General features: G+C 39.7%; 2 protein-coding genes across 2 annotated transcripts; one reads left to right on the top strand and one right to left on the bottom strand.

Annotated features, from left to right (window-relative positions):
* Positions 1 to 5,163: 5,163 nt before the first annotated feature.
* On the top strand, positions 5,164 to 6,217 carry ATPD (F-type H+-transporting ATPase subunit delta). Its single transcript, XM_088245022.1, has one exon. It carries the CDS (start codon positions 5,320 to 5,322, stop codon positions 6,091 to 6,093), a length of 774 nt encoding a protein of 257 aa, XP_088101148.1. The 5' UTR covers positions 5,164 to 5,319; the 3' UTR covers positions 6,094 to 6,217.
* Positions 6,218 to 7,628: 1,411 nt separating this feature from the next.
* On the bottom strand, positions 7,629 to 8,357 carry LOC110757876 (uncharacterized). Its single transcript, XM_021959614.2, has one exon. It carries the CDS (start codon positions 8,355 to 8,357, stop codon positions 7,629 to 7,631), a length of 729 nt encoding a protein of 242 aa, XP_021815306.2.
* Positions 8,358 to 14,692: the final 6,335 nt, after the last annotated feature.

Below are 14,692 nucleotides of genomic sequence, written 5' to 3'. Positions count from 1 at the left end.
TCACTTTAAATGTCAGAAATTGCCACCCCTAGACACAATAACAAGTGATATTTCTGCATATTTTTGCAACATCCCCTACATATTATAATATTTTCAATAATTTCCCTGGATTTTTGTAGAAATGTCACCTAAATTTGTACACCAGTTTCAATTTGTTACCTTAAAGAAAAATCTAAGAGAAATGTCATCTTAATTTTTCAAAATCCATGATTTGTCATCTGACTTTAAACACCATTCAATTTTCCATCCATTTTTAAAGGTATTTTAGTCTTTTTTGTTTGGCTAATAGTTAGATGATGTGGCACTACTGTTAGTCTGTTAAAATAAAATCACGTGTTTAGTGTTAAGTTGGTTAGCTAGTTTGCCTCTGTTAGCATTTCCAATATGTATTTCCAACGTGTTGAGTTTTAATATTTTAGTCTTAGGGCTAGTTTGGCATTGCTGTGTTGTGAAAATAATCGTTATCAAATTTGTTGTGAGAAAAAATCAACTGTGAGAGAAAGCAGTTTGGCGTTTGGTAAACTTTTTGTTAAAAGTGTTGCTAGTACTAATTCCCACATAATCAGAAAATGATTGCCGCATAATCATTGTTGGCGCTAAAACTAGACAGGTAGTATGTAGGCCAACTTAAAGATGAGGTGGATGTTGAGGGTGAGGGCCCTCAGTATGTAAGAGCAATCGGTAAATAAATGGACATGCATACAGAAGACAAATGTACGTGGTTCACCCGAATAATGGGCTACGTCCACAGAGAAGTATGTTCTCATTATAATAATGTGTGTATACATTGTACATAGGATTAGACCCAAGGGGAAGAGGAAGAATACCGAAGGCCGAAGGCAGATGCCGAAGGCTGATGGCCGAAGGCAGATGTCGAAGGCTGCTGGCCGAAGGCTGATGGCCGAAGGCAGATGATCTGGCTGATGGCCGATGATTCGTGGGCTTGTAAATGGGCTCATGGGTAAGCCCATGAGGCCCTAGTAGCCTGCCCAACCTCTTTCTTCCTCTCTCTCCTTTGAAGGAGAGGGGTCTTCTTTTATAGGGAAGGGAGAGTCCCCTTCTCTTGTGTTTTGTCGATGTGGGACTCCCTTCCCTTTGCTTGGATTAGCTTGGAAATGCTTGGCCAGATATTGTACAAACAATCATTAAACCCAGCGCCTCTTCAAAACTGATTCCTGCATAATCAGAAAATGAAAGCACCACATTAGCTGCTTTCCCTTATAGCTTTCTCTCACAACAATTTTTAACAATAAGTGATTTTCTCATAGTTTACCAAACGGGCTGGGCTTTCCAAAATTTTAAAAAAATCACTTATCACCCCAAATAAGCAATGCCAAATGGGCACTTATTCTTCTTCATCTTCTAACTATGTTAGCATTTCCAATACGTAAACCCTCTTCTATTTATATTTTTTTGGGTGAGAAATGCGAGGCTTCGAACTCCGCATAGAGTCACCGATCTCCATTGTTTTCGGGGTGAAGAGAAAGAAAGAAAGGAATAAGAGATGGAGAAATGAGAGAGAGGAAAAAAAAAAAAAATTTAGTGGGCTGCTTGTTCGTCCTTATTGGTTCAGTGGCAGGGTGATGATGGGGTGGATTTGGAACAGGGGTGGCGGTGGATTCTCTCGCACTCTCTCCTCCCTCAACGGCTACTTCTCTCCATTCTCTCCTTATCTTGGTCGGAATTTGCTTAGGCAACCGCACTCTCTCCAACCTTCCATTTGGCAAGCTTAATTTTCAATCTTCTTTTTTTTTTTTTTTTTTTTTTTCAGATGAATTGATTTATATGGTTTTCATTTTTTGTTCTTAATTTCTGAGTTTTTGATTTTCAATTTAAGACTCAAAATCGGGATCTCATTCTTGCGCTTCACCATGGTAGAACACATGATCTCACTCTTGCCCTTTACCATGGTATATTAGCCAGGTTGGCCATGGTTGCGTGTCTTGAGGAATTTTTTTTGGTGGGACAAGAGGATGAGTTTTTCGGTGGTAGAGAGACTAGTCGTGTGATTTGTTAATGGGGGTGGGGAGGCTTGAGTTTCCAGCCAAAAGGCTTGGGTTAAAAGAGATGAAAGCATTGTCTTATAAAAAGAGGTTTACATAGCTTTAATAAAATAAAATAAAAAGGGTTTATATATTGGAAAGATAAAAATACCCTTGAAAGTGGATGAAAAATTGAATGGTGTTAAAGCCATATGACAAATCATGGATTTTGAAAAATTAAGGTGACATTTCACTTCAATTTTTTTTAAGAGGACAAATTGAAACTGATGTATAAGTTCAAGTGACATTTCTACAAAATCCCCAAACCCATCACAAATATATTAATTTGATATTTAAGCTGGACTAGAAGGGTTTTGGCACCATCATTGTAATTGAAGGAAATGCGTTTAGTTTTTGGATACTAAATGTTTTTTTTATTATATATTTTTTGTGAAAAGAAATTAATTACTCCTAAGTGCCCGTGGCAATTTGACCCAAAAAAATATATGTGGCAATTTGATGAAACAAAACAAATGATGCGGCAAAAGGACACAGCATTTGGGACTCAATTTTTTTTTATTTTTAGAAGAAGATTTCAGTCATAAATCATAAAAGGCATACAAAGACCGGCACGATTACAGTAGCCTTATTAAGGTCCCGTTTGGGATCCCTTTTTGGCCAAAAACCTACTTCACTTTAAAGTTAAGCAGTTTAAGGTGTTTTGTAAAAATAAAATATCCTGATTATTTTAAAAGCAATGGTACCCCAAGATAGGAAAGAGTACCACCCATGCCATGGATTAACAGGAGAGTCTGACTCATGCCACATGAGATCGCTATAAAAACTAGAATAAAGAAAAAAACCTGCTAAACACCAACACAGTAGACCCACCAAAAAGAACCACAATGCATCATTTGGGACTCAAATTTGATACACAAATTTAGTGTCCCTAGCATTTTTGTTCAAAAATAGTGTCAATTTTTTTTTGAATACCATGGATAGTCTAAACTACAAGGGGAAGAGAGATTTCTCACACACACATTATCTAGGTATGAGAGTTCAAACTTGAGACTGGAAAATGGTGTCAAATTTTAAAACATCAAAACCCATGTTTTAAATTTCAATAATTTAATCCATCTAAAAAACTTACCCACATGTCAATGGGTTCCCACCACAATGGTGTGACCAAGGTTTAAAATATCGATGATATCGGAAATATCGGTAGTCCAAAAACACGAAAATTTCGAGGGAAATATCGGGATATTATCGATATCGATAAAAATTGAATAAAAACTTGAGAAATTGTAAGAAAAACTTGGAAATTTTTATTGAAGCTTTGGAGAATGTTTATTTAATCAATTATCTATTAGTTTATCACAAAAAAAAGAAGAAGAAGGAAATGCATTGCATGATGGATTTAATTGATTTAAGTTGATTATACAGTGAGCTGGCAAACACTATAAGTGTAGAAAATATGTAGTAATTAATGAAAAAAGATTACACACACCATAATCATTTATATATAATGATTTACTATAATATTTTACACTTTATACATTGCATGGTAAGATACATTAGTGACTTAGTAACATATAGAGTTCCTATGAGGTTCAAATTTTTCACTATCTTCATCATCTCTATGTGTAGAGTAAGTGTATTGTGAAGAGTAATCATCAAATGATAAATCCCCAAAATAGTTTTGCATGTAATTGTTAACATGCCACCCATATAAATATAAATATTTTAGCATATTATCACAAAAACATAAGTGATATGGTGGTTAAGGTGTTTGAGGAGTAAAATGGGAGGGGTTCAAATCCCCTTTGTGTTTTTTTCTCTCCCTTTTTTTCCTTTTTTTTTTTCCTTTACATTGATATTTTAGATATTTTAGCGATATTACATCGATATTTTGAAAAAATATTGCTAAAGTGTGAGCGAAATTATCGACATCGATATTTTCCGATATTATCGTCGATATTTATACTATATGTACATGAATATATTCCGAAATATCCGTGATTCGAAACAACTGAAATATGCTCGATATTATCGATATTTCTGACTATGGGTGTGACCAAGGTCTAAAATATTGATAGTTTGGGAAATATCGGTAGTCCAAAAACACAGAAATTTCGATGGAAATATGGGGAAATTATCGATATCGATAAAAATTGAATAAAAACCAAGGAAATTGTAAGAAAAACTTGGAATTTTTTTCTTGAAACTTTGGAAGATGTTTATTTAGTCAATTATCTATTACTTTATCACAAAAAAATTGGAAGGAAATGCATTGCATGATGGGTTAAATTGATTTAAGTTGATTATATAGTCAGTTGACAAACACTGCGAGTGTAGAAAATACGTAGTAATTAATGAAAGAAAATTAAATACACCATAATCATTTACTACAATATTTTACACTTTATACATTGTATAGTAAGATACATGAGTGACTTTTTTTCTTTTTTGGTCTGGGATACATGAGTGACTTAGTACTACATAGAGTTCCTATAAGGTTCAAATTTGAGTTATTTACACTAACACCCCTTGAAGTTTTCAATTTTTTCACAAAACTCCTTTGAGAATTTAGAAATTACAAGAACACCCCCTAAGGTTTTAAATTGTTTTCACAAAACTCTTTTTCATTGATTTTTCGTCCAAAGATTGATGATTTTATACAAAAAAAATTCTCCAAATGACAAAGTTGGCCTTTGAGATTAGATTGCATATACTTCATTGAGGTTAATTTTGTCATTTGCATACATTTTTTTTTCAATGAAATCATGGACAAACAATCAACGAAAAAGGGTTTTGTGAAAACACAAGAAACCTCAAGAAGTGTTAGTGTGAATAACTCTTCAAAATATCCTAGACCCGAAAAACAATAATATCCTAAATATTTTATTGATATTATTGATATTTTAGTCTTTGGTGGTGACACTCAAGATCGAACCCCAATAGAGTTTCTTTACTCCAATGTAACCCCAAAAAAAAAAAAAAAAAACCCCGGTGTAAACCCCAATATAATTATATAAGGTGAAGGAAGACTTTCTTCTATAAAATATACCCTATCCTATGAAACCTATCCACGCGTCAAATCCATTATCTCCTTAAGATATCAGTGGCTACTAACATTCAAACAAGGATAAAAACCCATCAAATCCCCACCGTCCACCCCCCTTCCCTCCTTCACCATCCCAACCGTCCACCTCTTCCTCCTCCATATCAATCAATCCCCAAAACCTCCAAACAACCACTTCTTTTCAATTCCACAAACTCTCTCTTCGCAGCCTCAAACCAAGAGTGTGAGAGACAAAGAGAGCCACCCAATTCACCAATGGCCGCCCTCCAACACACCCCAATCTCTCTCCAATCCCAAACCCCATCATCCCCACCACAACTCTCCTCCACCCTCACCCCCAGAACCTCCACCCTCTCCTTCTCCTTCTCCTCCACCTTCACCCCCATCCCCCTCAAGCTCTCCTCCTCCACCGCCGCCGCTGTCACCCTCCGCCGTAACGGCGGCGGAGCCCTCGGCGCCAGAATGAACGCCTCCGCCGCCGCCAGCTACGCTACGGCGTTGGCCGACGTGGCCAAATCCAACAACACACTCGAAACCACCGCGGGCGACGTGGAGAAGATCGAGAAGTTCTTCGGCGAGCCGTCAGTCTTCGACTTCTTCATTAACCCCACCATCGACCTCGACAAGAAGCGCAAGGTCCTCGACGAAATCGCCAAGTCCTCCACCCTCCAGCCCCACACCGTTAATTTCCTCAACATCCTCGTCGAAGCCAAGCGAATCGACCTCATAAAGGACATCGTAAAGGAGTTCGAGGTGGTTTACAACAAAATCACGGACACGGAGCTGGCCATCGTGACCTCGGTGGTGAAGCTGGAGTCGCAGCACCTGGCGCAGATAGCGAAGCAGGTGCAGAAGCTGACGGGGGCGCAGAACGTGAGGATCAAGACGGAGATTGATCCAAGCTTGGTGGCTGGGTTCACTGTGAGATATGGCAACTCTGGGTCGAAGCTGATCGATTTGAGCGTGAAGAAACAGCTTGAGGAGATTGCTGCGGAGCTCGATTTGGGTGATATTAAGCTCAATTTATAACTGCACATTGGCTCTTTTGATTTCTTCTTTTTTAATTTTATTTAATTTTGATTATTTTTTGCGGTATGGTGTAATGTGTAAAACCATGGTTGAATATATAATGTATGTTTTCTTGTTGTGGAAATCTTACTCCTCTTTGAGGTTTTGGAATTACAAATGATGGAGGCAATTTTGAATGTTAATAATTTTTTTTTTGCTTAATGAATGTTTAAATTGTCTGTAAGTAATTGTTTTTGTTTAATTATTTTTAATTTAATTCACGTGATGTGATATTATTGGATATGTGAGTCCTACACGTGTGACATTTGACCAACCAAACTTATTTAGTCAGGGTCAATTCGTACTTGGGTTGTGTTCAAAATGATCTATTTTGTTTTTAACCTAATTTTGCAATTAAAAGAAGGAAAAAAAATTAGAAAGGAGGCCTATGGCAAGAAGATGAGATTAACCCTTCACTATCCATGGTGGAAATCTCTTTAAATAGGAGGGAGGTCGTCCATGACAAGGGGTAAAGCTTGAACATTTCATTTCCAAGCAAGGATAACCTTGGTTTTGAGCTCTCTCTTAGGGGCTCTATGCAACCTCCAACCAAATAGGAAGGAAAGCTAAACTCAGCACAACAAGTTGAGACAGTTTCACTACCAAAACTAGAACATAAAAAGTTACAGACTAGGGGGCAAGGGAGCCCATCGGAATTTTCGGGACGTGAACCAACGACGGAGGCTTTCCAGTTCCACCGCTCAAGCACCAATTGCGGCCGCCACATGAGCGAGGTGATTCACATTACGAGGGACCCAATTCCACTCAACACAATCAAACTTTCGTTCGGATGCCTTATCTCCGCTAGAGGGTAAATGATCCATATTCTATTTCCCATACAAATTTTAACGCCCTCACACAACACCCTGGAATCAGTTTCCATTACAACCTTGTTAAATCTTTTTAGCTTAGCCAAAGCCAAGGCATGGATGCAACTGACAGGATTGTTGAGGGAAAATTGTAAACAAAAATCTCCCAACACAATTTCACCCATATTCGAAGACTAGAGTTTTATTATTTTAAGTTCGACTCACTCGAGACTGATGATTAATCTTCTAATTACAATAAATTACTAAAACTAGAGTTATCCTAGGTCAAATAATTTCTTATCAAACAAGAAAACTTAACAAGGGGATTGAAAAAAAACACACTTTGAGCCCAAACAAAAGGCTGATCAAAATTCAAGATAACTATTAAGGGTTATCCAAAAAAGTATCTCATTGCAAATATGTTTCATCCCAATCTCCTCTATGTAGATGGTCGATAGGAATGTAACAAACAGAGGACCTTCCAATCTATGAATTGTTTAGAATCACCTCCAAGTTGAATAATTCATGCCAATAACGATTTTGAAGTTTTCACAAGACACCCCTCCTCCTTCACACCGACCATTTTTACAAGAACCTCTAGTAGTAATTGAAGCAACCAATCAGATCCTTTATTTTCTTAATTTTCCATTACAACATGATATAATATCTAGCAACTAAACTCAAAAATCAAGGAGCAGGAGTCATTGGATATCGGCACAAAGGGCACAAGTGACTCGTCTCCAACCACTGAACAATACAATCTCCATGGTAAAGATGCAAGCAAGGCAAGCGACTAACTTCAACACCGCCCTCAAAGTCCTCCATGCAAATGGTGCACGCCATCTGTCCGGTATTATCTTCCAAGCCATCAAGCCTCAGCTTCTCCAATTGCTCAATGATCGATTTATCTGCAGGGATAGGCTTGGCCTCATATGCTTGCGTGGATTCCATCGTAACCCTATCAAGAACCTCGTCGCTTGTTTGACCGCCGCCGATAGTGGTTATGCGCAAAGTCTGATCATTTATGCCCACAACAATGGGGAGCATGGTGTTGGTCTTGTCCGACGAATATTTTTCGACAAGCTCACAAAATATGTTTTCGATAAGAGCTGGATGTTCATGCTCGGGGACAAGCATGCTGGAGAGAATGTCAACCATGAGGGATGTAGTACTAGACGATTTTAGCATGGTACGAGGGACATTGATGGTTTCTTGAGTTATAAATACGCGGTTGTTTGGTGAATATGGAACCACTATTGGAAGATCATGATCATCTTCTTGAGGGCACCAAGCTCTTATGGTTGACTTGTAGAGTTTGAATACGATGTAAAGAACGTCTGGTGGAAGATGGGATTGGTTGATGTCGGGTTTTGTTCTTTGCAAGACGAGGGTTTCAAAGTACCTAACGATGGACATGGTAACTAGAGATTATAAATGGGATGGGAAGAGACAAGAGAGATAAGAATGACGAAAAGGGGATTTTGGTAATGCATTATATAGCCTACGTAGTCCTAATCCGAGTGGTACAAGGAGGAGTATTAGTAAATATTTACGGATACCCAATCCAAATGGGCTCTTGAAAATCTAAACCCAATCCAAAACTTGAAATCCAACTTCGACCAGGAAACAATTCCAGCGGTTGCTTGCCGCCCAATTTCTTTTGATTTTGTGAGAGTGATTTCGGGTTTCTGTATTTTGAAGATAAATTTAAATTTATTCAGATTATCACAAGGGAAGAAGCACTGCCCTCAGATTTTATCGACGGAACCGTCGTGATAAGACGACGAGTGTTATGAAATCGTCGTGGTAAGGTATTTAATACGCTTATAAAATATAAAACGTTGGGTTGATCTACGTTGTCTACGATCCAGCATCTCGGCCCAACCCAGACTTTGGCCGATCAGGCACAGTCCGGCCAGAGCAACGTGACCGAAGCGTTACCACAACAATGCGATCAGAAATGCTTGGCCGCCGTGCTGCCAGTACAAATATACGGACCGGCCATTCCGACGACAACGCAGACCTATCTAGGTTCCCAGTATGATGCCATCCAGCAGAACCAGGTGGTTATGCCTCGATGGCCGGTGGACCAATCCTGCCTCGGTCAAACCCACGAGGTCTCTCGAAAGCTACCCGGCTCGGTCACAGTGGCCGAGCCCATTACTCAAACGGCCCGGCAGGAATGGCCGCGAAACGATGCGCAGCGAAGCAGGCCGTGTCAAGGGTTTCAGTTCGACGGAATCCGGCCCATTTTGAAAGACGTTTTAACACATAAGGAGCTGGGGGCACCAGGTTACCCAAGGCCGTGCCTATCAAGGGAACCTAGCGATTGGCGCAATTCATCCCCTGAAGTTTTTTGGGCACGCCGCGCCTCAAAAAACTCGGCCGTGGGCACATCTCCTTATATCTTGGCCGACGGCCATGACACTGATAAACTATTAAAGCGGAAGGTTCGTTTCCTTCAAGTTTTCGGGCAACGTGGCCGGAGGAAGAAGGATTACTCGCGGATAACACCCAGGAGTTCTGAAAATCCGAAAGAATCGAGACTTGACGTCTACAACTCGGCGCAAGTTCAAAAGAAAATGGCGCCGAGGACCTACGACAAGAGAGTCAAGAAGAAGAAAAGAGGAAGGTAGGTGGACGGGCTAAACGAAAGGCCCGGCCGTCATATAGAAAAGGAAAGAATACATTTCGTTTTTCAGAAAAGAAGGCCCTTGCCTTACATTTAGTTAAAAGGGGCATTACTTACAAAAACAGAACGGCTAGTCACGGCCGAAATAACATATACATATATCTGTCTGTGGTCGTAAACAAAGAAAAAATATGTGTAAATAAAATAATGTATGTTTTTGGTCACTTATTACATCCCAAAGAGAGAAAGAAAAAGGGAAAAATAGTTAAAATAACCGCTCATCGCCTGCCTAGACCCCTTCACTAAACATTCCCCAGATCAGGCAGGTGATCCTTCTCCAAGAAATGTCCCCGCCATCAATGTCCACCTGCCACCTCGCTCGGATCAGCTTCCGCTCAGCCAGGGCCTTCTTCATCTCGGTCGCGGCCTTGAGGATTCGCTTGGCCGAAGATTTCAGCTCATTCCCGGTTACGACCGCGCCGTCTCGGCGCTGGAGTATGAGATCTCGGCGGGTCTGGAGTTCGGCAATTGTTAAGCTCATAATTTCATACATATACATGCCCAAATTTACTTACTTCTTTTGCTTAGTTTCCTAGATTTCTATGTTATTTGCCTCTCTTTGTGTGTTTTGTAGGAAAAAAGAGCAAGAGAGCATAATTCATGCAATTCAAGCATGTTAAGGCCTAATTTGGATGAATGGATGAAGAGCTTAAAGACAAACTCATTTTGGCTACAGCCCCCTGCCAGTCCAGTTCCGTAGGTCACATTACAAGATTTGTTTCAGCAACCTACACAGCTCGGATGAGGCCGCATTCTTCATGAAAGTTGTTCCAATGGGTGTGTACTATAACATATCCAAAATTCAGCCCCATTGGATAAATATGGAGTCTGTTACCTAGCAAACACAGAGCCATGCTCAGGATGGATTTTATCAGCGCGCAAACTGAGTTAGCAATTTGTTTTGGCCTTAACTTCCTCCTCCGACCTTGGATTGGCCCAAATAATATATGGCTGGAAAGAAGACATTCTGAACTTCAAGTTTGAGTGCTTAAAGTCTTAATTTGCTTAAGGGAAGCCCAATTCGTAAGCCCTTGAAGTTGCTGGTCATGCTGACCTCAGGATGAGCTATTGTTTCTGGTTGGAAGCTTGGTCATGGTGAGCTAGGCATGAGCTATTGAGCTGGTTGGAAGCTTGGTCATGGTGACATGAAGATGAGTTAGGGCTGCTGGTGGGATTTATTGGTGAAGTGCTGTTGCATTCCTAAAAGGACACAAATTAATGTGCAAACAACCAATTAAAAATACCCGCAAGTGCACGAATCTATCGAAGTATAGATTGTATAAGTACGGGGTCGATCCCACGAAGAACTTGTCGGTTGTCTATAAGTTCTAATTCGAGTACAAAAAGAACACTTAACTAACACACCACAATGCACAAATGAAAATTTGAAACTAAAAAGAAATATAAAAGAAACAAACAAAACAAAACAAAAAAAAGAATTGTGCTGTGAACAGTGACCAGCGACCGGTCGTTTGTTAAGAGCGACCGGTCGTTTTTTTGTCTGGCGACCGGTCGTGAGGTAAAAGCGACCGGTCGTTTTAGTACAGAGTCGAAACTTCAGAATTGTGTGCTGAGCGACCGGTCGTGAGACACTAGCGACCGGTCGTTCTTGGGCAGAGTCGTTTTCTCTGTTTTTCCAGTTTCAACCTCTATCCAGTGTTTTGCCTATAACTTTCCAACCGTACGTCCAAAATTCACGTTCTTTATACGGTTGAATTCAGCACAGAAAATGGAAGAACACCACGCGGACCAAAAGTCCAAAACAATTACGGAAACAAATAGAATTTAGTAACAAAGACACGTAACGTGTCAAACACGCAACTCACACACACATTGGGGGGGGGGTTTGATTTGTTTGAAGTAACCTATTTCTATTGCATGAAAGTAAATGGACTTTTAAATTAAATGAGAATGGCGGAGATGAATTATCAAGATGTGAAATCAAAATGTAACAAACACTAGGGTTTCGGAATCCACCCTAAACAATTCTACCCAAGTTCATGAATACTCAAGTAATGAACTCTAAACGTGTTGATGAAGATGTTCGCAATCAAGACCATGGGTCGTGGCTCAAGACGCATTGATTCTCTCTAATATACGTAAAGTGCATGGTTCGTGCTACAATACTTGTGCCCTCCTCATAACCGAACCTAGGTATGGTTCGTACTTCGATTCAATTACAAGGAGAACCCATTAAGTTCAAAGAGAATATGAACATCACAAGAATCCTAATAGCATGGTGTTTACATTAGGTATTCAAGAAACCAATTCACATAGATGATTCTTACTTCATCCATTTATTGCTTAGGATAACATGAGGATACACATAATCCCAACAATCTCAAGAAGCATGCTTTCAAAGGTGATCAATCAAAGAAGAACATACATCAAGGATAGATTAATTTGGTGAATTGGAATTCATCAACAATATCTAGAAATTCATACACTCAAGCATCAAAACAAAAAGGTAATCATGTTTAGGGCTTCAACCTAAGCCCTAGCTATGGAGTTTAGTTCCTCATAATCATTTCAAACACAAATTCAAAATGAAATTAGAAAGAGTTTACAGATTTTCAGAAAATGATGAAAGCTTCAAGATCATCAATGGTGGAAGTCTTCTTCTCCACTTTTCTTGACTGCACCTTGGCTTTCTCCTAGCTCCAAGCTCCAAAATCTGCTCTCAATTGTGTAGAATGATAGAATCCTCTTCTCTCCCGTTTCAAGCTTTCCCCAAATCAGATTGCACCTCCCTTTGCCTCCCTCTCTCCTCCTTTCCAGCTTTTACTTTTAGTATTCTAATGCAAAGTCTTCACCCATTGTCTTCTTGTCCCCTTGCAAATGATGAAGCCTTGTCCTCACAAAGATGCCAAATGCTTCAGAAAATATCTCATCTACTAAGGTAAATTCTTGTTACCAAGTGTTATGGTAACAAGAAATTAAGATGACACAAAGGAGGTAAAAGCTGGCCAAATCCGGATTTCCAGAGCTGTGGTAACATGCTGGATTGGTTGGATAGGCAATACTTGTCCAATGGAGCTCAAATTTTGATATGTTGTAGTTAACATCCATTGGAACAAGTCTCATGAAGATCATGACCTCATTCGAGCACCGGAGCATGTTGATCCCAGGCCAAGAAGTTGACCTACGAAAATGAACAAAAACAGAATTTATATCAAATAATGCACTTTTAGCTCATTTTCATACAAACCAAGGTAAAACCTATTAAAACACAAAAAAGAAGTAAAAAGGCTATAAAATGTCAAGAACTAACTCAAAATAGTGGGTGAATAACATGAAAAATCATGTGTAAAAATGAACCGAACAAACTTCCCAAACTTATCTTTTGCTAGTCCTCGAGCAAAACAGAAATTAAAACAAGACTCGAAACAAAACTTTCCGAACACTTTCTAAGGAGAGAGCAACTCATGCAAACGACTCAAAAGTTTTCACAAGAAAAACTCAGTTTACACATTATTCACAAGGCGGCAAAATTCATAACACAACATGCTCAAGTGTAGTAGTGTGATGGCCAAATGGAACTCATTCTCCAATTTCAGTTTTCACACAACTTCAAAAATCATACCAAGCATAAATGTAACTTCAAATCTCACCAAAGTTGTCCTCTCACAAATGAATCACTCGGAAGAGGGTTACAATGCATCACTCAATAATAAATATGAGAATAGAGTTAAACCATACGGGACTTAACTCAAAATTAGCAAGATGAAAAACATGCATGAATATGATCTCAAGAAGGATGCTAAACACTTAAAAGCTGAAAAATGTGTGCAAATCAACCACATGACATTTAGGATCAATTTAGGTCTTTATTATAGGTTGTAATGGGGCTAAGGGTGTAAGGTGAGTAAGAAATGAAGGATATGGATACAACAAAGTCCAAGGAACTCACAATGTAAGAGCATATAAACGTTGACTAAAAGACTTTGAAACATCACGCTTGAGATTTTCACTCATTTTTTTTTTGGTGATCAAATAGACCACAAAGCCTTATACCTCCACTAATTACGATTCACACTCCTTCCTTCCATTTGAACAACCATCAATTTATTTATTTTGAGGCCAACCAAGAGACATGGAATTTAAATTTGAATCCATTGCCAAATAACCACAACTTTTCTCTCTTCTTTCACCCTTTGAGTGAAGTACTCTTTTTTTTTTCAGAAATAAAAGAAATGAAGTTGGAAAAGAAAAAGAAGCACACTTCCCAAACAAAACAAAGACGACAGCCGAAAGGGAAAACACACTTCCCTAACTAAAATAAGACAAAGGTGATAGCCGAAAGGGAAAGGCAAAAACACAAAACACTAGAAAAACACGGAAAAAAGAAAAGTAAAGTGAAAGTTAATGTGCTCCCCCTTGAAGCGATTAGGTCGAGCATGCCCGGGAAATCCGAAATGGCGTTGGCTCTCCCTCTCATCTGCATATGTCTATTTAAGCCACGCCTCTGCAAGCGGAAGAGTACCCTGCAATTCTTTCTGCAAACTCAAGGAAAACCATCAAAAACATCCAAAGACAAAACAATGGCATCCACATGTACTCACCTTGATGATCTCAACCTTGAGCTGTCACTAGCACCACCAAATTCCCAGATAAGGGCTCCTCCAAACCCTATCTTCCCAAACTCCTCATACCACCATGGCTCGGCCTCAAACTTCTCTGAGGTGGTGCCGCGAAGGGCAGTAATGCCGGAGGGCATGACTGTCAGCAGACTGACAGTTGCAGATCACCTGCATGTGGCGCAGAGGTCTGACCAGATGGCAGTGGACGAGTCCCACAATCTAACCGTGCTCAACGCGGTCTCGGCCACAAATTTGGGCATGCGCCTACTGGCGAGAACACGAGAGTGCGGGGCACTGAGTGAGGAGGTGGCGGTCCTGAAAGCTCTGGTGGCGGACCTGCAGAAGCGGCTCTACAGCGCCAACCAGCATGTAGAGATGCTGCAGAAAAGGAACGAAGATCATGTAGAGCTGCTGCAGATTCTACAAGCAAGAACAGACAGAGGCAATTAGCAGAAGCCTCAGCTAGCTCAAAATGCAAA

Source organism: Prunus avium, chromosome 8 (assembly GCF_965620075.1).
Source record: "Prunus avium chromosome 8, drPruAviu1.hap1.1, whole genome shotgun sequence".
Taxonomy (NCBI): Eukaryota; Viridiplantae; Streptophyta; class Magnoliopsida; order Rosales; family Rosaceae; genus Prunus; species Prunus avium.
Note: the sequence above shows the minus strand (reverse complement) of the source record. Positions and strands in the feature narration are given on the sequence as shown.

Bases quoted from the DNA above. Each gene is read 5' to 3' on its own strand.
- LOC110757876 (XM_021959614.2), bottom strand. From the start codon at position 8,357: ATGTCCATCGTTAGGTACTTTGAAACCCTCGTCTTGCAAAGAACAAAA.
- ATPD (XM_088245022.1), top strand. From the start codon at position 5,320: ATGGCCGCCCTCCAACACACCCCAATCTCTCTCCAATCCCAAACCCCA.